Source organism: Falco naumanni, chromosome 8 (assembly GCF_017639655.2).
Source record: "Falco naumanni isolate bFalNau1 chromosome 8, bFalNau1.pat, whole genome shotgun sequence".
Lineage (NCBI taxonomy): Eukaryota > Metazoa > Chordata > Aves > Falconiformes > Falconidae > Falco > Falco naumanni.
In genome coordinates this window covers 50,614,380-50,642,051 of record NC_054061.1, presented here as the reverse complement: position 1 = coordinate 50,642,051, position 27,672 = coordinate 50,614,380, and the positions used below count along the sequence as shown (strand labels likewise).

Sequence of the window (27,672 nt, the reverse complement as noted above, 5' to 3'; positions counted from 1 at the left end):
GCCAGGTCTGTTTGTATATATGATTTGAGAGACAGTTGCCATAGAAACACCCTGGCGATGGATACACAATTTTGCTAATTTGGATCCGTTGAGCCGGCTGTGTCTCCACACCCTATATAAAATCCCCAGTGCACTGGAAAAGCATGGTCTGGCTCTGCATGGCTAATTAAAGACTTAGCCATTTCTTCTCCTTTCCCTACTCCATCTGTCCATGCGACAGTAAAAACATATCATCGCTCAGCCACCAGCAAAATGGTGCCCGGAATAAAATACTACCCCGATGAAAAGAGAAATTGCGAAAATGGAAACACCACCTTCATAGAAGTTATTTCTGTTTCAGAGGGAGTCAAAGCAAAGAGTTCCTTGCTGTCTTTTACCACAAACTAAGCTAAAAATCAGCACAAAAGGCACTAACTAATGAGATCGAAATATTCCAGCTTCTCCTCCTTCCCCGAAACACAACGTACACAGCTGGCCCTCAGTCCAGGTGCAGAGGTTTTAACTACATAGTTAATAATCACAAAATATTTAGGTGAGCAAACAGTAACCTTAATAAAAAAGCATTAAAACCCGGAAATCCTATCAAAGCCAAATAGACACTGGCCATGAGGTGACCAGTGAGGCACTGGAGATGATAGAAGGTGCATTACTTAGTTGAGTCCATATCAGAGGCAGCTGGAAGAGCTTTTGAAACCCAACACCCCAATCAGTAAAGAAAGAACACAACAGTAGATGAAATACATGTTTCACAAATGTATGGTAATGCACAACAGAAAGAATGATCCAAAACATGCTCCTGTATTTTTAGGGTTTAAATTAACGACATCAACTTAAATAAGAGCCATCATTATGAAGCGATCATCTCTTAGTCTAGAGCGGCCTCAACTAACAAGCAAAACATGAATATGCAAAAATAATGAGGTAGAGATAAACACAGAAACAGACATCATCCCATCAGTGCAATTAAAAGAGCAGCATGCTTAAACTGAGAAAACGAAATGCTATCTTTGTCAAAAAACAACAGCAAACAATTCATGAAACTTAACTGTTGCGAAGTATTGGTATGGCCAAGCCCTTTGTAGAATGGAAGATTAATAAACCGGACACACGTATGAATCAGAACAACTAGCACCAGATCAGCAGAAGACAGAAAAGCCTTTGACAGGCTGAAGAGAGGTAAAGCCTCACAGAGTCAGCCGTTCCCTGAAAGGGAGAGCAGGCAGAAGCCTCTGTACCAGCACATTATTCTCCTGATCGTCCCTTTGGGAATCCCAATGAATTCTCTGAAGCACATAGCACTGGCCACACCTGGAAACAAAGTACCAGACAAACAGGCAAGACACTGCATCCATATAACTCAGTGCCTTCACAGTCAGGATTTTCTGTGTGCCAGAACGATATTTTCTTCTACATAGCTAGTAATATTTTTGCTGTTCAAGTCTCTTTTAAACCCGCCCCCCCCCCCCCCCCCCCCCAGTAATTTCCACTAGCAAACAAAATTTCTGTGATAGAAATGCATCACTTCAGAGAAAACCCTGTAACACCTCTGCATCTTTAATTAAACCCCTGCCAGTCCCCCGAGGCAGAGCCAGGCTGGGGGAAGCACAGACTGAAGAGTGATGCAGGCACAGTGCGCTGCTCTCCTCGCTCAGTCCACAGCTTTCAGCAGGGGACCAATGTGAAGGGCCAAAAGGCAGAATAACAAGCACAGGCTGGGGGTCCCTCCACTTCCCTGGACAAGTGGAATTCACATTTGCTTCAGGACAGAAAACTGTAGAAAGAGGCATAGTTTCACATGCAGATCAAAAACAGAAAGGGAAAGCAACTGGAAAGAAAAAGAGAAAACAAAAGCTGCACAGGTGTCAGTGTGAGCTGTATCCCTGGCAAACACAGCAACCGCATGGCACTTCGAGGAGTTTTCTAATACAGGGAAGTGGTAAGCTAGTATCTCTAACCTGCCAGTTCTCCCTAGGAAAACTTCCTAGGAAAAAAACGTAACAAATTATGTGAACATGCACTTGTAGATCAAGCCAGAAATAAATATCTTAGAGCATTCAAATATTTGCAAATAAGTTTTAAGGCATAAGTAGAGTATAGCTGCAGGCAGGTATCTAGAAGCAAGTCTAGGATTTGCCCGCAGGAAAATTCTGGGGCTGCAGAAGAACAATTCTTTAAGAGCAGAGAAAGGACTCATTTCATCCTGAAGCTTGAGACTACCTTGAAAACTGCGCAAGAAAGTGCAAGAGGCTGTGTTTGTTCCCAGGAGACACTGCATTTCATCCCTCCCCACCTGCCTTACAATCACTGCCTCCTGGAGCATTTGTGAAAGGCTAAAAGACGAGCTGTTAGCGCGAAAGCCTGCCTTGCCCCTTTCATATGGATCAGGGTGTTTGGGGTTGGACAGCCATTGCGGTATGAACAACTAGAGTGATTATTTTTAAAGTTTAGGCTTCATAAACCCAGAATCAACTTTTTCTTATGCATTCTCACACAGCTCAAGGTGAGAGCTACCACACTGCGAACAAAAGCCAGCAGCAACTCCCTGCCCCTAGCAGTGAGGACACATTCCACAGGACAGTGTGTTTTTGCTGGGGCTCTACCTCCTCTCACAAATTCCTGCCTGAGCTACCCGAGGCCCTGTTCCAGGTCCATCCAGGTGAAGCTGGCACACTGAAGACTCAAGACCATGGGTACTGCTCATAAGGAAAAGAATGATGCAAAGTCATTTTCAGGGTGGCTGTCTCAGAAAGCTGCAGTCGCCGTTCCCTCTCCTGCAGGTATTTTATTTAGAAGTGCATATAGGAAACTTTGATCAGTTTGTTAAAAAAATTGTTTAAAGCTTAACTAGCTGCAGAAAAAGCACCACTCAGTCAGAAGTTTCACACTCTTAAAAAGGAATAATACAAAGTGGGTGTTGCATTCAGGCTCATTCATTTTTCACTTACACGCTAAACAACTCCTTTGCCTGTTTAATTTTTATTGTTAACCCTTTGTTTCACCCACTTCTGAACAATAAACCTCCTCCAAACATTTCAATTATTAAGATCAGAAAGAAAATGGGGTGTGTGCGCTTCCCACCAGCTAAGTAGCAATAGCATAACTTCATCAAGGCTGATGTGATTTTAGCTATGTGTTTGTGAACCCAGTGCAAAACACTGATGACTCCATTGAGTCATGCCTGAATTAAAATTATGGGAGATCAGGAAGAGCTTATGAAGACAGGAGTCCTGGGACTCCTAACTTTCTCATTTATTCACTGTGTACACTCAGGAAAATCACTTGAGCTTGCGCATTGTAGTTTTCTTCCCATAAAAAATGGCACGGTACTACTATTGTATTTTATGACTGACATGCACTAAAAAACAGAGGCCATCCCAGGAAGGCTGCAGAGCAAGGCATGTGCTCTGCCATCACCCAAGTGCTTTGAAAATGCCACCCAGTTCTTCTTTTTGCCTTAAAGTCTGTGTATAAACATGGCACATAGGACTGCTGCATTGCTTAGTACTTTTTTCAACAGTCTTGTGATCATCTGTTAAAGGACTTGATTCAGATGCTGGTTTGACCTCTGTTCTCAAAGCTCTTCTTTTGTCTGTGAGCGTTTCTAATCACATGGGTTGAGATTCAGCATGCCAAAAAGAGCCATGGTATAACGGAATTTGCCCTTTAACCTTCAGGTCTCCCCTCTGCTGAGACACAGTTGGTTTTTGTTTTCAATTAAGTGAAAACTGAAGAAAAACTGAGAGGTAAAACTGGATTTGCTCCCCACCCCAGTCTCAATGTTTCGTACACAGGTGAAGCACCAAAATTCACCCATTTTATTTTTTGCATTTCAACAGTCTGCTTGGTTCTAGGGACTGCAAGTGAAATTTAAGAGCACGATTTGATTCACGAACACTTCTTGAGCTGTTAAAACAGAGGTGGGTTATGTACAGCAGTGAGCTGGATGTTCCATGTGAAATGGAGGAAGCTGATCGAAGGGGTCTTCTTAATTCCTTACTGCTGTGATACCGTAATTATCCCACTCTCCAAGACCTCCAGCACAAAAAACATGTTTTCCTCCATCCAGCTTTTTTATGTTTTGCATCAAAAGGTAAAAATTAAAAATTCTACCAGTGTCCATGATTCAAAAGAATTTTCCTGATGTTTTCCTAACATACACAAAGAGGGATGTATTTTGCTTTCCTGGTTTTGCAATGAAAGTTGAAACAGTGATTTTGCGTTATTATAACACTCATCATTTCTCCCTCTAATTTGGATGGTTTTTAATAAAGCTCCATTGATTCCACTGAAAGAAATCCCTCCTGGCAAAAGCAGAACACACACGCTGATTGCTAAATATGCAGCAATTATCATATTCAGCAGCGCACTTTAATATCTTATTTATAGATGTATCTATCTATAATTTGCTTTAATTAAGTTGCATTGATTTTAATGACAGAAGCAGTCCTCAAAGAAGCGTCTAATGTTATATGAGCCCATTGGTACTGCTTTACCATTGTTTGGATATAAGACAGCACCTTTAATACTTCTTTTTGCTATTCTTGGTGGTGCTTTTCTTTGCTAAGTGGCTGCAATGGCAAGCCAAGATGATGTCCCACAGGAATTCTCAAAAAACACCTCCACCACTGCAGAGAGCACTTCCAGCTTTCCTGTTACAAACTTGTTCGTAGGACAGTTTTCAAGAAAAAGGAAGGAAGCGGTATCTCCCCATCAGGTCCTGAGAAACCTTGCGTTTCTGTTCCTGCTCCATTTTATAGACATCTCAGGACTGTAATTGTGAGAGGTTCTCAAATCATGGCCCGATGCCTTCAAAGTTTGTTTTGGGCAGTCCGGCAACCACTTTTTTGTTTCATTGCCAACAGAAAATACAGGGTAAATCACTTGGGAAGGTGAACCAACAGATAGCTACAAGTGCCTGTTCACCGCCCATCGTGATCTTGCAGACTCTTAAAGTTCTGTTTTCTGGGCTCAGTCACAGGGAATGTTGAGCCTTCTTTTTGTGAAGCACGCTGACTTTAAGCATTTTATACTATTCTGGTTTTGAGATTATTCCAAAGAACACTTGATGTTATTAGAACTGTGACGAAGTTTGTCAAAAAACATCTTGAGGAACTAAAGGAATGTATTGCTGCACTCCTAGCAGAGCCTCACAGCCTTGGTTTCTGCTGGGTGCTACCACATACCTTGGCCCCGATTCAGGAAAGCATGCTAAATACTGATGAGGGTGGTTTGTTTTAATTTCAATAGCATTTGATTCCTCTTGGAGGCATTCCCAAAGCTGACATACACCTGCATCTCTCAGTGGCTGTATCTCCTTTTTGGGTGAAAATACACAGGAAAAACATTTATATCTCTGTATCCTGCACACGTCTTCACACATTTGAATGCAGCATTCTAGTGATGATGATCTTGGCATTTCTCTCTCTGAAGTAACCCCATAAGATATTACTGGTTCATATCAATTGAGGATCTCTCTCAGAGACTACTGAGGTAGCTTTATAACATTACTTATGCAGATCTTAATGTACCATTCACTGCTAGTAATTTTTTTTTTAAAGTGAAAAATAAACGCTGGCTTTTTAAATCACTGCCTTTTGGAATATATCAGCACTAATTTTATAAGAATTGTTCATGTTAAAATGCAAGGGCATGATCTCAAAGGAAAAGCACCAAAGTAGCTATGCAAGTACATTTTCAGTTTCTGGTCATCATTTTTCATTCACTGATTATTGCTTAAGTGTTGATTAATAGTTATGTTCATGCTGCTAGAATACATTTCCCTTGGGTGAGAAAAACATACTTGTCTAAAGGAAAAAAAGACATAGTAATCAACCCATCCTTCCTCCTCTCTGTAAGAAACACAGGCACACACTCCAGAGTCACTGATGATCTTGGTTTTGCTGGTGAGTAGTTTTGAAAATTTTCACTTAGAAAATCAGCTGTATGCAATCAGAACACTACTTGGTCACTCAGATTGCTAGGCAATTAAATGCTCCCCTTCTGCCTGTCTGCCTCTCTCCCCACATATATATACATACGTACACATATATACATGCACACACAAATGTACATACTTACAGTCATTGTCCCTTCTCCCTATGCAATGAACACCAGGAACACTGATGACAGCAGTGCTCCATGCTGGAATTAAGCAGGGCTGATTATCTCAGGATTTACTTTTCCTCCTTGGTAATGCCCTACCTCTTGTTCAAGGAGGTGAAACGAATGGTTTAGATTTAGAGAGAGCGGAAAATTCTCTATAAAGGCAATAGACTGAGGGAAATACAAACACAGATGGGAACTTTAAAAGGGAAACAGGCTGTTCCCATAACAGTTTAAAAACATGGCAATTGCCTTAGCTTAGTAGAAAACAAGCTCTCAGCATTTGCTGCATCTTGCAACACTAAGCAGAGAGAAAATAGCAAAGATGGAGGTGAAGCCAAAACTGCAAAGTTTGCACAGCCCCACAAAGATAATATTCTGCTTTCTGAACCCTAGCTCCATGAGCTCCTGATCCCTGGTGCTGGAGGACTATGGTTTCCTGTGACCATGCAAAATGAGATAATTTCCTGGCCTGTGTCTGTCTCTGTGGGTGGCTTCTTTTTCCATTAGTCATATAATATGTTTTGGTTAATTCTACCTCTTAATTGTCTTTAATGAGCACCAGATTTGCAACACCCTCACTTGCAAACCTATTCTCAGAGTAGAAGCAAACAGAGGCCCTTGAGCTGAGAGCAACATTTAAAAGCAGCAAACCAAAAAATCCTCAGTACCCATCAGCATTGATTCTTTCCAGCTAAAGGGGCATTTCAATTGCTCTTCCACTGAACCAGGCCAATGTAATTAATCTCTTCCCAGCCACTGGAGGGAATAACTTAACTTGTCACTGAGATACGTCTGTGATGCAATATAGAGCATACATAATAAATACATGTAAATACATTTCTAAAGCACATCTGCAGTTGTTCTACAATACCGTGCACAATTCTTCCCCCCCCCCCCCCAACCAGTCCTCTGCATTAGCTTGTTTGAAACTAAACTGCTTCTTGTTCCTCCCAGTTTTGCATTCTTTGCTCCTTTTCTCACTGTAATTAGTTTACAAGACTACTTATCCAAATGATTACTGCTTTTAAATGACAGTTGTCTTCTCTTTTACTCCAGTTCATTGTTGTGTGTCATTTTGTCTGGCTATCTGAATACCCAGTTCTCTAAAGCATTTTCTCATTATGTTATCTCCTGATATAAAGCATTTTGAAATACTTCATGAGAGACACTGTATGAAGTAAATGGAATTGAATTTTCTCTCAAAGTCATGGGCTTTCAGCATCTTTCTCTAGCTAAGTCAGCAGAGTTCTTGGCATCAATGCCAGGGTGTAATGGCCACGCTTTGCAGCCCAGCTATGAGCTTGTGTTCTTTTTAGGGAAAATAAAATGACAGTGTCAGTACCTGGAAAGCAAACAGGGGACAGATCAATATTTCCATTTGTGATGAGGATGACAAGACAAAAATGTCTATGGTATTTTTGAGGTTTTTAACGGACACATTGAGATATTGCTATTTTGCCGTACCTACCTACATCTGGTTTTGGTGCTGAATGTGTGCACAGGGGGTCTATGCATGTGTATGTCAGGAAAGGAAAGAGGGAGGGGAAGGGGAAATAGCAGGGCATGGAACTAAATTGCAGAGCAAGTAGTGGAAATAGACAGTGAAAAGCTTCCTGCAGGCAGGCGGCTTCACAGGGGAGAGCGAGCCTTTCATTGTCTATAAAATCATGCCTTGCTGGAGGTCCTCAAGAGTAGAAGGGGTAGCGCCTACAGGCAGTAAATCTCTCACTGTTGTATTATTACATTCTAAACACTTAGCTACTGTACAAACCAGCACACTGTTTCAAAAGAAGAAAAAGGTGGAAGAAGCGGGAAAATGAACCAAGGGGAGAGAGGAAAAAGATGGCAATAAAATTGGGAAACACCCCCCTGCCACAGCAGGGGTGAAGAATACTTCACATCAAAGAAAAACAGCAGAGTAAATCATCACAGAATTAAAAGTTAACCTAAACTCCTTCCATTGTGATTTGACACCACTCTGGAACAGTACTTCTAGAATTTGAGTGGTTAGTCTGTGGCACAGGGTTTTAAATCCACCTTAATCTTGTTAAACATAGATGCCACTAAGGAGGTGCTCTCTCAGTGGCATCATGATAAAAGCCCTCCATCCTGCAAATTCAATATGGTTAACAACAACAACAAAAAAAAGTCCAAACCTGGATTAATACTGAGCAAACAACATCAGCATAAGCAGGCTTAGAGAAAGGAATTGCTTTCCATATGTTATGGCATCAGGTTCCTCCAGATCTTCAGATACCAGTCTGTAAATGTTACAGACATTGTTTCTACTGCTTGCAACTGCTGTTGGGTGGTGACCTTCTTTGCTTGCTGATACCAGTTTAGCAGTTGGTACAGTTTCTCTGAGATTTGGTACTGTCTGTTGTTTGCTGGTACCAGATGGATACCAGATGGGTAACTGTGGGCAATGGTTCCTCTGTGTTTCAGTCCCCAAAATCACTGCCTATAGGGTCAGTCTTGTCAGTTGACTCCTAAATGGCACTTCAAAGCAGCATTCTGAAAAACCTCAACATCTGTTCCTTACTCCTAATGACCTTAAAAAAACGTTGAGACATACTTTCCTTTAGCCAGGAGTTACTGTGCATCTGCAGAAAAAATACATCCTTGCAGATGCTTGCTGCCATCAAACTCACTCCTCGCTAATAGCAGCTTCAGAAGCCACCACCTCAACTCTGAAAGTCAGCACTGAATGTGAAGTATAATCAATATATTCTTTTCTGTGGTAGCTCCACAATGTAGGAGTTCAGAGATATTTCAAGGCATTTTTCAAACAGTACTTTAAGCAGTGAAGTGGAAGAACAAGAAAACAGAAAACTTAGAAGTGCCTTTGAAAGGCAGCATGGATACCTGAGGGCCAAATGTAAAGCATGGAGGGAAAGTAAGGATAGATGAAGTGATGGAAGAGATCTGTTTTAAGTATTAATTTGTGATTGGTCTTTCAAAATGTTGACCCAGTTGTCAAACGATAGACAGGGGCTGAAAGTTCAGTTAATGGTTTTGAATACTGCCTATTGTAGCTCCCTCCTATGTTATTCCATATGACTGCTTCTGTTTCTAAGAAAGGAAAAAAAAGTTTATTTAGGACAGTATGCAAGCATTTTGGTTAATTCTGTATACGTGCTACAGCAGAATGCTGTCTACAGAAAAATACAGCTGACATCAAAGCTTGTTCCCCACCCCCTGTCTTGCTTCATGGAGAAGTTATGATAAACAGGTTATGTGTTCCCTAAGGTTACCATGGAAACTCATTCTTTTCAGGCCATCATTTGCAAAGGTAAAATTTGCATTAAAATGTGATGGAATTTGATTTTGTGCATGTGTGTGTGAAACTCAAGTGGGGTCATGCTACCACATAGCATAGCTATTATTTCAAACCCAGGAGCATAAGCTTAAGAGAGAGATCTATTAATCTGTGTAAACACCTCAGTGACCAAATTACAGTTTAATTGCTAACTTGACAGGTATCTTCCTAGCAAATTAAGAGAAATACTTTGAAAATTAGCTTCAAATGCAAATGGAAATGTTAATACTGATCCACTGGTGGGTACCACTACATAGTATTTTACTAAATTCCCCTATAATCATTCCACAGGAAAGACTGAATTTAGATTGTCAGAATGACTTTGTTTTGATGATGGCAGACCAGGGATGGAAGGCACAGGCATGTATTACAAATTATAAAATTTTATCCAATCCTGAAGGAGTTATCATTAAATTGCGAAGTACAGAATATGATTTGATATAACCATGCTTACTATGATACAAGAAACTTTTCGATCTTTTCAGAATCCCAATTTGTTCACTTTGTTTTGAGGTATAACACAACTTCAAAGCCATAATTTCACTCTAGGTATCTGCTATTCTTACTTTTCTTGGGAACCTGATGGTGTAAAACACATAGCTGTTTCAGGCTTCCCCAGGGTCCATATTCCTTGAGAGTCACTGCCATTATTTGTTGCCACATGAGCATTGGTCTTCCTAACACAGCAGTGCATCCTTTGCAGTCATAATTTTGACAATCATTACTTCCAGCCTACTAAGAAAACAGATGAATGGGCTAAACCCAGAAAAATCTCTAGAATTGGTGACCAGACTGCATTTTAGAAGAGATATCAGTAATTATCCTCTTGCTCAGTAATAAGCATCCACAACATATATATGTTGAATTTTATATGCTACTATATGACATCTATGCTACTCTGTGACACTGGAATATTCACATATCATCTGCCCTGAGCAGCAGGACCCCTTTTGGAGGCAGTAGGGCCAAACCTCATATTTCTTCTTGGAAGGCAGTTATCCCAATATCACCTGGATTACAGAAGACTCAGTATCTCCTGTCATACACGACTTATGACATACAGTTCAGTTGGAATGGCTCTAATAATATTGGGCAACATGACACTTAACACAGCAGCCAGGCCCTTTGATGAGGAAAAAGCAGCAAAAACACAGACAGCAGTATTTGTTGCTCTTGCTTTCTTATTGTTAATACAGATGCAGAGCAAGTGTCTCAAAACCACTAAAAACAAAATAATCAAATAAAAATAAACTCTTCAGATCAGGTTGCACAGTGCCAGTATTTTATAAGACTCCCTTCTGCATTGGGAAATTCCTGCTTACAGATTCAATCTACTAAACTAAGCAAGAATGTTAAAGGTTGAAAAAAACAAAACCCAAATGCAAACAAAAATTAAATTGATTACTAACTTTTTCAGAACTTCTCAAAACTCAGCACATTTGATAGAAGGAATGTGCTCCAGACGGATCCTGTACTGAGCAAGAAAGAAGGCGCTAGTGCTCCTTTTCCCTGTTCATGAATAGCTAGAGCTGAGGTTGAAAGTTGGAAAGAGCTGGCCCTGAGCAGAAAAGCTAAACTCACGTAGAGCACCAGCTTTACAGGGTAAATGGAGTTCTCTTTTCCCATATTTTGTACTTTATTTAAATGCAGTCTTGATATTAGATTAGCATCTGCACTACAGACCTTAGACTGGGAACTAATAAAGTTATCTGCCCAATCTCTCCATGTCTGAGTCAGTGACTTTCTTTTTCATTTTAAATAATTATAACAATGTCGCCTGTTTGTTGAGAAAAATAGAGCCTTTATATATTCATAGATAATTGCTTATACCCAGCACCCAGTGATACATTCTAATTACTTTTCACACCTTGGCTGTGAAGAAACCTTGAACTTTTTAGTGTTTTTTAACTGCAAGACAACAATGTAGCCAGAGCACTGACACCCTGACTGCTGAAACTGCGCCTAGGAGGAAATTTAACAAGCAGTTCTGCTAATACATTTTGCAGTGAGGAACTTCAGCAAAACTCAATACCACCCAAGGCCTCCACCTCAGCTCTTGTGCTGCAATAATGAGAAGCGCTGCACAGATATACAATAGAGGAACTCAATCCAGAAATCAAAAGTAATCAGAAGTCCATTATTTCAGTTGTCTTCTGTCACGTACTTAACCATAACAAATAAAAGATCTGTACTCTGTAACAGCCTCAATGACACTGCTGTATTGCTTGACCCAGCTTGTTTCAAGCTCGACCCTGCTCTGCACATGCTGGGCAACCATTGCTGTTTGCCTCACAAAGGTCATTCTGCTTTCCATTATGTTAAATGGACAAATTTTGCAGTGCTTTGTCAAAACTGCTCTTTGTTTTAGTGGGATGTTATCCCTAGCAGGCAAAGCTGGGCAGTGACCAGCATCTTTAGGGAACAGGGTGCCATCTGGGACAACAGGAGCTAGGCAACTCTGGGGATCATCAGTATTTTTCAGGGACAAGGTTTCTTTTTAATCAGCAGCACGCTGAACAAGAACATAACCCAGAGAAATTAAGCTGTGAGAATTCAGAAAAAAGTCAGCTGTGTCAGCATGTATTTGATAAATGCACCAGATACCTGGTAGTAAAGGAAAAAGCTTGTGCCTGAGCAGGGGTCAAGCCTGAGGCCTGATTTCAGGCCTGATCTAATAAATACCCAAGCGCATGCTTAGCTTCAGACATGAATTTCAATGGCATTATGGACTTGTCTTGTGATTAAAAAATGAGCGTTGTTGTAACCAGGGCCCCTTTCTAGAAGTCGAAGCAGGCCTCTTACTAATGGCCTGAGGAAGAGGAGGTCAATTTTAAAAGGAAACCTACTTTTTCCCCTGCCTTGTAGTCAGACCCATGAGCAGCTGTATTTGATTCTATGGTATGTGGGGCACTGACTTGCTAGGGGCCAGGACAAAGCTGTCATGGAGAAGTACGTATCACTGAGAGTAAGGGAAGGTTCAAAGTGCACAGTATTAGCTTTATCAACATTACATGTCAAAGCTTGGTGTTAAAACCTCAATCCTCTCCCACCTTCCCCGTGCGATGCTGGCCTGAGATGTGGCAGCCCGTGCACGTGTGCTCAGGGGAAAGCGGCCACAGAGTCACCTATCTGTGGAGCAATCAACAAGCAGACAGAAAACTTAAAGCCTGTACTTGCAGAAACTTGCCAAAACCAAAGCAAATTGCAAAGACCCAGCTACTGTGCTACTCAGCACTGCAGTGAAGCCAGATTACAGCCTAGCTCTGAAAAGGCTCTTTCTGTGTCCATCCAACTGTGCTCCGAAGGATAAAAGCTGCAGAGCCGTAGCCTATGTGGACAAATGTAGTAACTGTTTAGCATACTGTATAGCATGGATTACCTGTTCACAAACTCCCCTCATCAATATAATTACCAGTTAAAGGTCTGTTTCTTACCTACCTAAGCATATTGGCACATTTGGAAAAACATTTACAACATAAAACCTCTAGGACCCTTCATATCACATCAACATGATCTCTGGCAGCTGTCACGATCTCTGTGATGCCCCACTCAAGTTCTCCGTTTGGGCCACATCAGAAGAACCTCTCCTAACTCTAAGGGACATGACCGCTGGCACATGTGTTAACGTGGAACCTCTCAGTGCTGTGAGCCTGCAAGGACAGCCAGAGCCTGGCAGCACCACATGCTTTTGTTTGATTTCCTTCAACTACTTATATGAAATCAGAGAAATGGCTTGGTGTTTGCCCTCCTCAGAATCACCTCCCTGCATTGAAATACAACAAAAAGCAGCTGTGTGATGAGGTACCTTGTGAAATAGATGGCATGATATATTTCTGGAATTCAAATAATATTGTAGGATATAAACAGTACCAGTGGGCTTTGATAAGATGACATATGGCACCACAACTGTTTCCCTTGGTAAATAAGAGTGTGTACATAGTGTTAGCATGAAGACATGAGCATATCAGACTCCCCTCTGGTTCAAATAATCTATGCCAAATTCAACCTTTGTGTAAGTAGGAATGACTCCAAACAACTTATAAGAGTCACTCTTTATTACTAGTATTAATGGAATTGAATTTGGCTTTCCTTGCATGTGCCATTTGGAGTTGTTTATTTTTCACATGAGGTTTGGCAGGGATTTCTCCAAAATAATTTCCCCCCAAAAGCCAGCCTGTAAATTTCAAAATCCTTCTGCTTAGTTTGAACAGCTCTTTAGAAAACATCCCAATCTGAAACCTTCATTATATAGAAATAAGTAGTGACCATAAATTATTGATTAGTGAGTCAATCATACAATCTAATAAAACATTTTAGATATTATCTTAATTAATATTTTAACCACTTACACACAAATACTTCTGATCCATGGTTTTAAAAGCAGCTATACTTCAAGTAAGTTAACTTTAAAAAAAAATATTCATTGTTTTCTACTAATAGTCTGTGGGCTCAGAAAGTCTGGAATTCACAGCAGTTTCTGCTATATGGTTTCACATAGTACATAAAATTGTCAGCTTCTCCCATTGCACTAGAAGACAGGAATGTTATTATTCTAGAAGTTGGAATTTTGGTTTCTAACCATGGTCCAACACAAATGTCTGTGCATTTTGGGAACTTAACCTATTTGAAATGCAACATCTGAACCTGGAACTAATTGATCATGAAAAGTACAAACAGCTCCTTATTCATCCTGAAGCAAGCATAGAACCCTTTGACACATTATGGAAAAATAATGCAGTTCTTAACGCTCCTTTTTTTGTTCTGGTTGATTTTTAGGCTTGGACTCCTGCCAGACATACAATAAAGTACTTGGCCTTTAACACAGACAGGCATGATTCTTCTTTCATACTTGCAACTGGGAACTGACAAAACTCAGTACATTACAGATTTGTTTCAATCTGAACGCTCACAGCTAGTATCCAGACAGGTTTTCGTGTATCTTTAGGTTATTTATCAGCTTGCAAATCTGATCTGCAAGTAAGGAAATGGCTTTTAGAACCAGTTAACATAAGGTTCAGTACAGTGAAGCTGATGTAGTCACTAACAGGTGAAGAACTATTTGCACTATGGCAGGTGTCACATGCAGTCATTGGATGTACATTAAAAAGATAGAGTTTCAAGGATTCTCTGCCACCCTGAAGGAAAGAACTGATGTTCTAAGTAACTGGATTTGTACAAAGTCTGTAAGACAATCCAAGTAAATCCTCAAATAGATGATTAATTCCTCATTATTTAAATGCCCTTAAATACAAGTACAGACGCTAACTTCATGGCTTTGTCTTGACAGCTCTTTTGCTGTTTCTCATGATCTGCTATTAGTCTGTGACTCTAAAGCCCTGAAAAAGTGCCCCATGAAAAAAACCCTCCAGCTCCTAGGGAGACTAAGTTCTTGCAGCTTATTGCTTACATAGCTCTCTCAAGGTCTGACTGATACTGCAGTATATGATAATACTACATAAACATATTATGCCTCTTTCTGTAGGATTAGGTTTGCATAGCATACGTTTATGAGCACTTTGACTGATGTCCCACTAAGACATGAGGATGTATGCACATGCCTAGACTCTGTCTTGAACTGATACTTCCCAATATACCCTAGTCATCAGAAAATTTTAGAGTAATCTCACATTACACTGATAATAACAGGCATTCATTTTCCTAGACAATGTTTATACTTATCATCAGCCCGTCCTTTGGTTGGTTAGCTGACACTTACTTTACTCCTTGTGATCTACCCTATAGAATTTGGCTTATCCACTTATCCTAGTTATAAATCTGAAAGAGGGGTGGGGGCAGGGGTGGGGAGCAGCCCAAAGGATGCCAAACTCAACAACAAACCAAAGCATAAAGGAACTGGAAAAGAATTTCAAAGGATCTGGCTCTATAGCACAGACAGTGCTGTATACATGTGTCTGTTTATGGAGACACACTAAACTGAATTATTCAGTTACTTACAAAAAGAAAAAGAACAGACTGTGGGGAAGGGAGAGCAGAATGAAGGTGCAAGAGAGTGAAAAATTCATCCAGCAACAGATGAGAAGAACAGAGGAGAACTGGAAAATGGATGCAGGGGGGAGGAATGGATGATGAGAGAATAGCAGGCCTATTTAAAATGGATTTTTGACCTTATTTTTAAAACATTTATGGATCCCAATTGCCTGTCATGAGATCATTTTCCCTCACAATGCTAGCTTTTCAGCCGGCTCTGCACTTTAACTTGATTTATCCCACATTAAAAAAAGTAGATTGTTAGAAATACCCCTTCTATTAGAAATTCTGTCCCATTACAGTGTCAGCTAAAGGCCACTCGTCAATGTCAGCTTTATCAGATAGAAATTTGCCTCATGAGTTCTCAGATACTTTTTGGAGGACAAGACCCAGGGTCCATTTCTGAAGCTGTTGATTTGCGACGGGATAGCGTCTTCTCAAATTATCCTCTGTTATTTCCCAACTTATCTGCATGTTTCGTGAGATGGTGGGAAGTGATTACAGCAGCTGCTGTGCATTAGAAAGTCATCTTATAGGAAAGCTGGCTTAGGTAAAACAGCTGACTGACAAAAGTATAAAAAGAACTAATTGAGTATTAAAAATATGTAGGGAGACCCAGCATCTCCTTTCAGGATGCAGCTTCCCTGGTGCCATAACCTCCTGCCAGAAGGAAGAAAACTTATACCAGAAGGTTTTCCTCCTCCTCAGCTGTCTGTCAACTCCTTAAAGAAAGACCTGCCATCCTGAAGATTCGAGTGAGTTTTATTTATTTACAATTATGCAATTAGTCATCAGCATGTCTCTTCACCGATGAGTAAAGGTGGGAAAAATCAGCTGTTGTTCAATCTGTGTTACCACAGCACTGCTGAGGGTCAGCAGCCCAAGGTGGGAAAGACTACATGGCTTAAAAAAATACCTTGAGGATTTTCCTGGCAAGATGCTTTGAGACATTTGTTTTCCTTTTAGTATTTGGTTCTATTTTTGTTCCTTCTTTTCTGTCTGAATGGATTGATGTAACATATGTATTTTAAGGGTAAAACTACATGTAAGAGTAGAAATTTCAGCCAGGAGTCAAAAAAGAGCAAGCTGTGGCCACAGTATTTTCCAGACTGAAAGACAGTGCCTAGGAATGCAAGGCTGGATGGATCAATGGATGATCTTGTTGCAGTGAGGAAACCAGAAGTCTCTGAAATTTGTAAACCACTTCAACAAGAGGAACTGCTGCAGCAACAAACTTCAGAGTGTTAAAGCCCTCAAGGTAAACTCTGTTTTTTGAGCAGACTGCCATTCCTCACAAGAACAGTTAAAAATATTCTGCACTGGAAGGACAAAACCCAAAAAACAATCCTGGTGTCACTACTATTAATCACCTCAAGATAGTGATACTTAAAGCTCCATTTCAGTTGCTTTGATTAAGGACAACTTGCCTCACAGAAAAAGCAAAGCTTTGGAAATCAGTAATCTCTGGGCATTATACCTAATAGGAAAGGCTTAGAAAGGATTATCTAGAAGAAACCTTTGTGAATCTTAGGAAACTACACTGGACCATAAATCTCAACCTCCTCTGAGGATTAATAAAGCTTTATCAGTTTCAGATAAGCAGTAGAAATCCTCAGGCTGCTGAAGAGGTACCACTGGCCTGGTCTAGGACCTCTGTCAAGACACTCACGCCATACAATTTCAACAGAAAGACACATTTGATGCATATTCTCATTTTAGTTTACAAAGGCTATTCAGAAGAATGGCAGCTACAGAGTCCCAAATTTGAGTCACAAACTTTAAGAGAGTAGATGAAAGTTAACTGTTCTAAGAAAAGAACTATTCTGCTGAAGGTGAGCAACACTTTGGTAACTGAATCAGAATAATATATATAACAACTTTTTTGGGGTTAATGAACAAATATATATGATAATTTATGTAAAAACACCCCTTTTAAGTCTCTCTCTCTGTGATTGCAATAAAATCTAGTCTCACACAGGATTTTTTTTGACTACAACCCCAATCATTGAAGATTTCACTTCAGCATTCACACTGATTGTTTGGAGGACATTAACATTGGAGGACATTAACAATGTTAGTTCAGACTTCAGGTGTATTTAGATTCTTAAGATTTTAACATAATTCTGCCTCTTTTTAAACTAAAATTTCAAATTTAGCATAAATTGCATCTTATCAAAGTTACATTTTTGAATGCTGGTTGATTATAATTACTTCTAAAGAGACAGAGTCCAACTTTGAAACCTGCTCAGGTGGAGCTCTTAAGTACCACAGTTGTTATCCCATAGATTACAGCTGTTGCATTTTTTTGAAGCATTAAAAAATCTGGCACTGTTGATTTAATTGCTGGTTCTACCATAGCTTACTCTTCAGTAGTGGAGTAGATAATACTTCCCTGTTTAGTGTGACTCCTAGATGTAAAACAGGGAATACAACATGTCTGTAACAGTTCTATAGTGTTGGTAGAATATTTCAAGATCTTTTAATGGGAGAGAGGCAAATTATTCCATTTTTCATTTTATAGAAGTTACTCAGGATGTATCAAGGCCAGATTGCTACTGTCTGGTGTGCAGAACGAAGGGCAGGAGCACACATGCCTCAGTTTCCTCCCACTTGCTTTACAGCTAAGCACAGTGAGAGTCTGCTCTTCTAATGCTCTCGATAACCCAGGGAGTCATTGAATGAACTGCCAGAGTACCATAAATCCTGCTGAAAAGCCTTGATGCTATCACACGTGACAAGTTTGGCAGTGACTGCATATCTTGTGCCTACAGAGAGGAAACCCAGGCCTAAATCAAACAGAGTGAACAGGCAAGTTATTCTTAGCCAAGTTTCCATATTATCAATGTTTTCTTTGGTGGGCTGGCATTAAGGGTTTCTCCATTTCTACCAGCCTCCCAAATTCATGTTAAGATGACATAGGATTTCTGGAAAACACAAACAAACAAGCACCTTCTGCTAACCCTGAATGCTGCAAAAGCACTTTGCAACACACTGTGTACCTACCCAATGCTGGTCATAATCAGATGGCTGTGTTCTTCCTTCATCGTCCTCGTAGAAAGGTAAGCCTTCTCGCCTGGCCTGATGGTACTCCTTCCGTAACTTCTGGATACGATCAGCATTCCCACCACCTGCGCAGCCACTGAGAAAAATAAAAAATGCTAAATAAAACTCATATGTACACACATACCTAACATTTACCAGGTACCCATATGAGCGCAAACACAGAATTGCCACACTTGAGACAAATGGATTATGAATGTTTGAATCTCCTGATTTGCATAGTGCTCATGGCCCATTATCACCCTTAGTCTAGCTTTCTTGTAATAATAAAGCTACTAATTGTGAACTTGATCCCCATTTTTAAAAAAGGCTGTCCCTGTCCAAGAACTTAACAATTCCAGTACCAGACAAGAGACAACAGATGGATGCAGACAGATGGGGGAGTACAAGGAAACTTTTAACATTCCTATGAGCAGCTATAAATGGCTATCATATTTTAATAATAATAATGATGATGATAAGCTGGCAAAAAAAAAGTTTCCTTTTGCTCCCACGCTAAATGTGAAATTACCCTAAAATTACATTTGTTCAAGGTAAAGAATAAACTATATTCACAGAGAAGCACAGAAAGAAGTTTTATCTCACAAAAATCAGCCTCCCTCCCAGTTAAACAAAGAACTCAGACATCAGCCACGAAAATATATGGGAGGCAAGAGAGACAGGAAAGTGTACCATCAAATCTTGACACTATTTTTTAAAGTGGTAATTAAACAGTAATCTATTTATTAATCCTCAAAGACTCGCTTGTATGCTAAACTGCACACACTGCAAACTGCCATGGTAAAACCAGTGGAGTTGCTTAGTTTATCAAGTTAAACACATGCCTGTCTTTGCAGATTTTGACCCTGGTGAGCCTTCCAAAACCTTACAGTGGACTTGTACTAATGTGGAAGCTCAAGCTATACCTGGAAGGATAAAAAAAAATAAAATATAATCCTGAAAATGCCTAAGAATGAAAAAGAATACAGCCACATTTGACACGAATAAATTCAGTTTCCTGCAGCTATTTCCAGCCCTGCTCTAGTCAGCACTAGGGTGAATACTGACTGTATGGCTCAGTAGCATTTACTGGTATTCGTGGGGAATTGTCACATAATTTATTTGTGGCCAGTCCTAAACTCAGACCATTGTTATTGCAGCACATCATCACACAGTCTCATAATCTGCAACCTCAACTCTGCCCCACCAACAATGGGCTATAGAGATCCAGATTTCTTCACATGAGGACAGACTCTGTGGAGCATCTTGTCACGCCTGTCATGCCCGAATCTAGGGAAGCCTTTTATAGGATTTGCATAGCAAACTGCATTTGGAAAGCATATACAAAAGATTGGACATAAACCTATGAGTGCAACAATAAGCAGTTTCTAGTATCTAACAGCAATCTGGATTGGTTGGAAATTAATTACTAGTGAAGGGAAATTCCATGTAGGGTGCACATGTAACTGAATATGCAGCCAGGACTGGAAATGTTTACTTGCAGCATCAGTAGGTTTCCATGAAAAAAATAATTTAAATTACTTGCCTTCCTAAGTTATCCAGCCCCTCTACCCTATGAAGTCCCAGAGGTTTCAAGCTTCTCTGGCTGACTTACTGAACTCTTCCAAAGCATACAAAATTTTTCTCATGATCTGCCAAGACAGTGCAGAAAGCTTGCACAAACTCTCTGGACTACTGAGCAAAGAAAAAGTGCATCCCCTTTTCCCCTTGATTCTTTCCACAGATAAATGTCTCTATTTCTTGCATGAGTTCTTGTCAAATAGTGGAAAACCATTTCCAGTTTGCAAAACACTGGAATTGAGGTCTAGCTAATGGGGGCTATCACTTAGAACAGTGAAGTTTGGTCCACAGCTCATGAGCAATACAATACCTGTGAAATCCCCTGCCTTTACTTATGAGTACAGATGAAGTGTTTAATTAGGGCTGCTAACATACAGATAAGGCCCAAAGTACTGTCCCTGTTGCTCTGCCAACATCATTACCCGAAGTAGCACCAGCTAAGAGAGGGAAATGCTGAAACACAGGGAAGGGGTCTAGTCTGACTCCAGCCGATCTGGCTCCCTGCAGCTCTGTGCAAACTGTATTAGCACCTGACACCAGTGGCCTAATGGCCACATACCCACTTTCTACCTCTAGGTATTTTGGCTGAAGAAGTAAACTGAAAATAGCATACAGGTTTGGTTCCCCCCCCCCCCCCCCCCCCCCCCCCTTTTAAAATGAAATCTGAGATTGATATATTGTAAGAGGCAGTTACAGCAGCCTGAGCTCCGTTCTGCAGATCTCCTGCAGGTGAACTTCCTTCTGCTTAAACCTATCGAGCCAGCAAGCAGACGTCAGCGTTGCAGAAATCAAGCTCATTATATATATTAAAAGACTGGGTCTGACAGCTTTTTCTTTGGAAAACCTCTGCCATGCCGTATTAAAGTACAAACCCTAACCATGAGAATGAGTAGGAACATTTGAATGAAAGATAGCAGCACATGGAAAGTTATCCATCTGGATTAGTGCGAAAACACAAGCATAATCTCTGTGGAAACAAGCAGCTCCATGAAGTCTGATTTCCTGTGCTTCTCTCCTGTGGGTTCTCTGGTGTCCGATAATGGGACTGAGTTTACACTGCAGCATTTCTCCCAAGCAAGGGCATTCATCTGGGTCTCTCTAGCAGGCTGCTTACTTTCATGAAGCTTAGTGATCCAGTATCTTTTGAAAATTGAATCACCTGTCAAGCCTGGTCAAAAATAGTCAGCAGGTTCAGAATGTGTCAGAAAGGTGGGGGGAATGGTTGGAAGAGGGTCGGTCAGTACATCAGCTTCATTTTTTCAGGAAACAGTTTAAAAGCTCCACAGGTCTTTTTTTTCCCTTCCCCATCACTGTTTATAGGCACAAATGTAAAAGACATTGGCTTTTGAAAAAGCTGTATGCTAGCTTACCACAAAAGTAATGTGAGATGAATATGATGCCCTGTGCAATGCTCATGAAACAGTTCTGAATTTCAACTTGGCTCCTGACAATTATGTGAATATATGAGCCACATTCAAACTCACCAGATGAATTCAATCAGCACTGTGCAAATATCGCATACATAATCTATTAGTTTACCCCAAAGAAACTGAAGCATTGAATTCAAACAGAATGAAGTCATCAGTAATAAAAAAAAGAAACTGATAAGGCAATATTAAAAAAAAACAACACAATTTTCCAAGATTTGCAGAGAAGATCATACATTGACTGTAAACTATTCTCCCATCTGCCTATAAATACATAATTAAAAAATATTGGTTTGATCAGATAGCAGTTCTCAGACAGGGAAACAGCAGATGAATACCAGTTCAAATGTTTCAGATGCATGACTATACTGAAAAGGAACCTGAACTTACAGAAGAAATGTAAGAACAATACTCCAATCAAAGTCAATTTATATTAAGGAGACTTACTGAAGCTATTCACCAAGCCTAGTAACTATAGCAGACAGATTTCTTTTACAGTAGCTTTACTTTTAACATAGTGCTCCCTCCTTGAGGAGATATAAATATTACAGTCCCCATCATATCTACAATTTTGTGCACAACTCACTTCCCTGACATGGCTCCCTGCACTATATGTTCTTCAGAGAACTGTGCCACCACACGCTTGCCATTCCCCTCCACCAGCACGCGTACCCAGACTTTAACATTTAATCTACCCACAGGCTTCTCTGCTGTCACGACAAGACTAAGAGAGCTATCCACTCTGCATTTTGCGACTGACTTCAGAACAATTTCCAAAAACGGTGCTACATGTAAGGAGACTGATTCAGAAGCAGCTGATACTGGGATAGAACTTGATGCTTTTGGGGGAAGTTTTAAAATAATGTCTACGTAGGGGGAAAGAATCTCTGAGAAACTTTACAAAGAGTTTAGCAAAGACTTAGATGCTGATTTCAAACAGTAACAAAACCTGCCCAAAATCCCAAGCCACAAACAAGAGAAGTTCAACAGTTCTTTAAATAAGCTGCACGCACTGGAAGGATTACTATTTTTTTAATAGGAAAACAATTTTAAAATAATCTTATATGAACATTTAAAAGAGGAAAACACATATTCTTGTCAGCCATTCTGTAGTTTTGCTAGATACAATCCTTACAAACCAAAGCTGCCTTCTGGCCTGAGTGAAAGATTTAAAAAAAGCCTGAGCAATCATTCTAACTGACGTTGCTGGGGCTGTACTACCAACTACATAAACTGCCAGAAGTCACTGTCTTTTGCCCTGTGCCTGAATATATCAGAGGCACTATACAGGTTCCACCTTGCCCACTGTGACTGTAAAAGGACCTGCTATGAAACAGCCATTCAACTGGAGCAGCTGGAATGGAATAGGCATCCCAAAACAAAAAAGAAACCATAATTTGGCACAGCTTAGCTTCAAGCTATCTCTAACATTATGTAAAATATGACTGTGAAATTTCATCCCATCATCTCTGAAAAAATAGATGAACAAACACCACAGTAATAACCTCATATAGCCAATATGACAGACAAGTTATTTTTCTCAAAGAACCAAAAAATTGTCAGTTTTTAATACATATGGCTCAGGTTTTGCACAGTAAAATCTCCCCTCTGTTCTTCCTCTGAGTTGCTAATCTGGATTTCAATCATTCAGGTTAAAAATGTCATTTTTTAGATTACTGACTTCTTACCGCAGCTCTCTAGATAATACAAAATTAAAAACAAGTGTTGCACGTACAGAGTAAGATGAACCACTTAAAGCTGTATATAAACATACATTTAAAGAGGCAATAAACATTTTGTTTCCAGTGGTTTTCCTAAACACATTAATATCGCACAGGGCTTTTTTGCCAGCCACTTCTTTCAAACACTGATTTCACCCAGCTGACTGTCAGCCTCCAAACAAACAAGTAGTGCTTCCAAGTAAAAAAAAAAAAAAAAGAAAGAAAAAAAAAGAAAAAAGAAAATTTTATTCTTTCAGGGAATTTTCCATTAACAAACAAATCCAAGACAAAACGTGTTTCACAGACTCAAGAGAATGGACAATCTTCCATTCACACTCTGCTATAAAACAACTAATTTTATATACTGAAAGGAACACAGTGGTCTGCAAAGATATACAGTATAAGGGAGTCCAACAGAGCATGTAAGAGTATCTTTCACTTAGGATAAAACTTTCATTTTGAGGTTACAACAAATAAATATTTGAGTACATTACTCTTTTAGTTCCAGCCCTTGTCTTTCTACCCTGAAGTATTACATGGCTTATGAAGGTATCTCTGCAACCTCAATAGTAAGAGGGCATAAAAAGAATGGTGGGAAGCGATAAAAAGAAAATCAATGATAAGAACATAATTCTACAATATTTCAGCTTTCATCTTTGTCAACCACTAAAAGAAAGAGAGTTTAGGAAGAAATGAACATTTGTTGTTTTCATATGCATTTGAGTAAATGCGTGATACTGAAATGAAAGACTTGTCAGAAATACCTTGTTGACATCACTGATACTGCCTTGCAGGCTCAGGAATCATCTTTGATGTTCAGCCAGAGCCAGCCTGGGTTTTGGCTGTACACATGCCACGCTGAGGACCCAACCTAAGAACAATGTATTTCTAGCTAGCGGAACCACGCAAATGGCTTTATTTGTCCCTGTAACACTTGCTTTTTGCTCTGGGCAGGAATATACCCTATGTATACACAATTACCATCTTTATCAATGGAGAGGGGCTCCAGTAGGCCAGCTGATGTGGAAACCTGTGCAAAGTGACTGGGAGGAAGACTTTGAGCCCAGTTGCATTTAGACAGGACTATCCTGAGAGGGTCCGTATAGACGGGCTGACACGAGAAGCGTTAAGACGGATGTTTCTCTTGATCCGTATGTACATAAACAAACTAAAGTCAAGAATCACAAATAAACTGCAAGAAAACAAACTACACTGAAGAAGCTATTTATGCATGCTGGAGTTTATATGAACTTGCATACTAAAGTCCTCGAGTCAATCTAATTTACAAAAAAGTCGTAACTGTGCTTCAGTGGCACATACACTGTCACCTTTCAATTCTTTAGGCTAACATAAAAGCAGTACAACCACATCTGTCCAAAAGGTCAAAGGCTCCTAGGGCAGCACATGACTACCATTTGTCTGGATGTAAATTGAGTCCTACTGACCCTGTAACATCACTACTGACCTCTTGACATTAGGAGCTTAGTGGAAAGAGAGAAGATGATATTCCTAGGTTCCTACAGACTCATTAGGAAGAAAGAAGGAAAGAAAACCTTGCATGATACGAATTAGCAGTGTCATTAACCTTTTCTTTCCCCAAATAGCTCATAATATGTTTATAGAAGCCTCAGAAGAACAATTTGAGGATTGAGACCAACACATTTGTATCACTTTCAGTTTTTCCAAACTGTTTAAAAAAAAAATCTCTCAGTGGCTTGACATAAAGCATCCTTTTACGTTTCCCTCCTTTCACACGACATACACCACCTTTTCCTGTTTGGCATGGCAGATGGCCTAGACATTCAGATGAGCATCATCTTTCCAATCCAGTCCACTTCTCATCTCCTTTATAACTTACAGTTGACTACAGCTGGCCAGAAATAATGGGAGGTATTAGCCTAATTTGTTGCTTTATGGAAACAAAATAGGCACACCGAGGTTTAACTTCACTGTAACAGTGGATACGGTATGTGCTACTCTAACAGAAACTTGTTATTTGCAATCAAGTAGGAAGGAAAGAAAAAAAGGGGACATTCTCTTGTTTGTAGCCAGCTTGTCATCTTTACTTCAAAGAAAAGACATTTTTTTCCTTTTTTTCTGCTCAATGTATTGTGCCTCACCAAGGAAGGCAATCATCAAATTTTAACTAATAAAAAAAAGATGCCTTACAGTTCAAGCTGGTTAATGGCGATGCCTGTTTCTGGCATGTGACCAGTTTACTGCTGTCTTGTTGATCTGAGATGTGCACGTGTCTCCGAAGGGCTAGGAAAGCAGGGAGATTAGGGACTTGGCTGCTGACAACAACCAAACTCTCTATAAACAATACACAATGAAAATAATGAAAAACAGATTTTCCTGGTATTTTCAGTAGCCTCTAGACAATGCAACAGTTTCTGGTTTCTTCACTAAAGATGATATCAATTATGCCTTTTATCCATCACGCAGGAGTCACGTGTGAGGCATAATTGAGGGCCTTCTCTCCAAGGTAATTTCTTCTGGATTTACACGGCAAAGTATTTAAAATGCCTTTTTTGGCACTTTGTATTACAACATGGCTTGGGAGGGGGTATTTTACTTTACTGATGTAAAGCAGCTGGCATATATTCAATAGATAGGTCACATCAACACAGAGCAGATTTTCAGCCCTCCAAACTCCATTTACAGCAGCTTTTACAATTCAACAAAGCAAATGCTGAATGCTAAACTCTTGTGTGGAAATGTAGCTCTGTTTCTTAATGGCTATCACACCTGCCTGCAACTGGCTGCTAGGCTTTTTTTCAGTTGCAGACTATTGCTTTTTGCACTACAGTTTATTAAACTTATCGCTAAAGCTGAAATAATAAGTACTTTACAGACTTCCAATGAATTAGCCATTCAAGAGTCCCTCAGGAATTCCCTTTAGCACACACAAAGCAAAGGCAGAAGGGAGAGAAGGTGACAATTCAGTGCAGTCTTAATTTCTGTGCTCCCTTGTGAGGGGAAGAATTGAGGATCTAAGAATTTGCTCACAGTAGATGCTGCTGCCCATGTTCTAAAATGTATTTTGTTGAAAACTACAAAGCCCGAAGTAACTATCCATTTTCTCCCAGGAATTACCTCTCCAAGTTTCCCACTAGAGACTATATCTTGCTCTTTGTTACACACATTCAAAATCTATGCCACTGGCAGAGTAGCAGCAACTAATCCTCTATGTAGTTTGTTTTTATAATACCTGGCTTGGTAGAAATGAGGTAGAAATCTCAACCTCAACTCAGAAAAAAAAAGGTTTAATTTATACCATGTGCAAAGCATCAGGGAAAAGCACAAATCTCACAGCCAAAATACATCCTTACTATAAAGTTGGCTTTTTTCATTGTTTTTAATGAATGGTCACTACGAGAATACCATTAATCCAGCGTTAGGACTTTTACGGGAAAAAAAATACAAATGTAATTTATCTTTTTTAACTGTCAGCTGTATTTCTAAAGCTTTAAAGTCTATAGCTTCCAGCGGCCTTTTGTCTTTCTGCCATGGCAGGAATATCTTGGACAGCTGTAAGAGCTTTGTAAGCTATCTTTCTCAAAATCCATTAGCTAATTCAAGGAACCTAATTAGAGCTGCCATTTTGATGGAGCATATTGAATACTCTGTATAAACTAGTAACACCATCAATGTTTATTAAAAATTGCAAGAACCAAAGCTCTCAGTTCCATATAAATATTAATAGACAGATACACAATACTTACTGAAATATAGACGACATTATGTCCACAGAAGTACACACAGGTACACTTACAACCCAGTGTGATGCATTAATTCACAAAGGCTGAAGCACAGAAGCAAAACCTAGGGACAATTTTACACAAACCGTTGAAAATTGACCGGCTTCCATTTACACTATCCTTATGTGCATTAGGGGAGGCAAAGCACACTAAAGACGATTTGTTTCTTGTGTTTTTCCTGAGTAGTGTGCTGACAATTTGGAGTGTATTTTGAGCTTACCTCAAGAATGCACTCCAGCTGGAAGCGTTTTATAGCTCCTCTTAAACCAGCCACTCTAATCACCGTACTTTGTAGACATTTACACATATTCCAATACTACACTGTTTAAGGGCATCCAAAGATTCAAAGGGAATTTGCACTGTAGAGTTAAAACTCAAATTTTGCTGTAGACAGCAACAAAACTGGTGAAAGGAGCCAGACATCTGGAGCAATGCTCTCCTACATTCTACTGCGTAAAAGCCCAACTTTAATGAAAAAGCAACTTGCAGACAAAGATACAACCCATGAAATACTGACCATTCTAAGCATATATCAGAGACCTAATTAGGGTAGGCTGTATAAGCATATGCCTTTGGCTGCAGAAATAAAGTTTTCTGGCTACTTCACAGTTTTGTTTTTAACTTGATACTTCATAAATGGAACTGCAGAAAACCTCATATGTTACCATTTCAATCTGACGTACACTTTCATATGCATCTAACAGTGCCTGGATTCTATTTATATGTACAAC

General features: G+C 39.8%; 1 protein-coding gene across 1 annotated transcript in view; it reads right to left on the bottom strand.

Annotated features, from left to right (window-relative positions):
* Positions 1 to 27,672, bottom strand: part of PARD3B (par-3 family cell polarity regulator beta) — a 412,598-nt gene that overhangs the window by 33,164 nt on the left and 351,762 nt on the right. Inside the window, exon 21 of the mRNA XM_040604211.1 lies at positions 18,416 to 18,551. Within this exon, the coding sequence (XP_040460145.1) occupies positions 18,416 to 18,551 (136 nt within the window). The remainder of the gene's footprint in view (positions 1 to 18,415; positions 18,552 to 27,672) is intronic.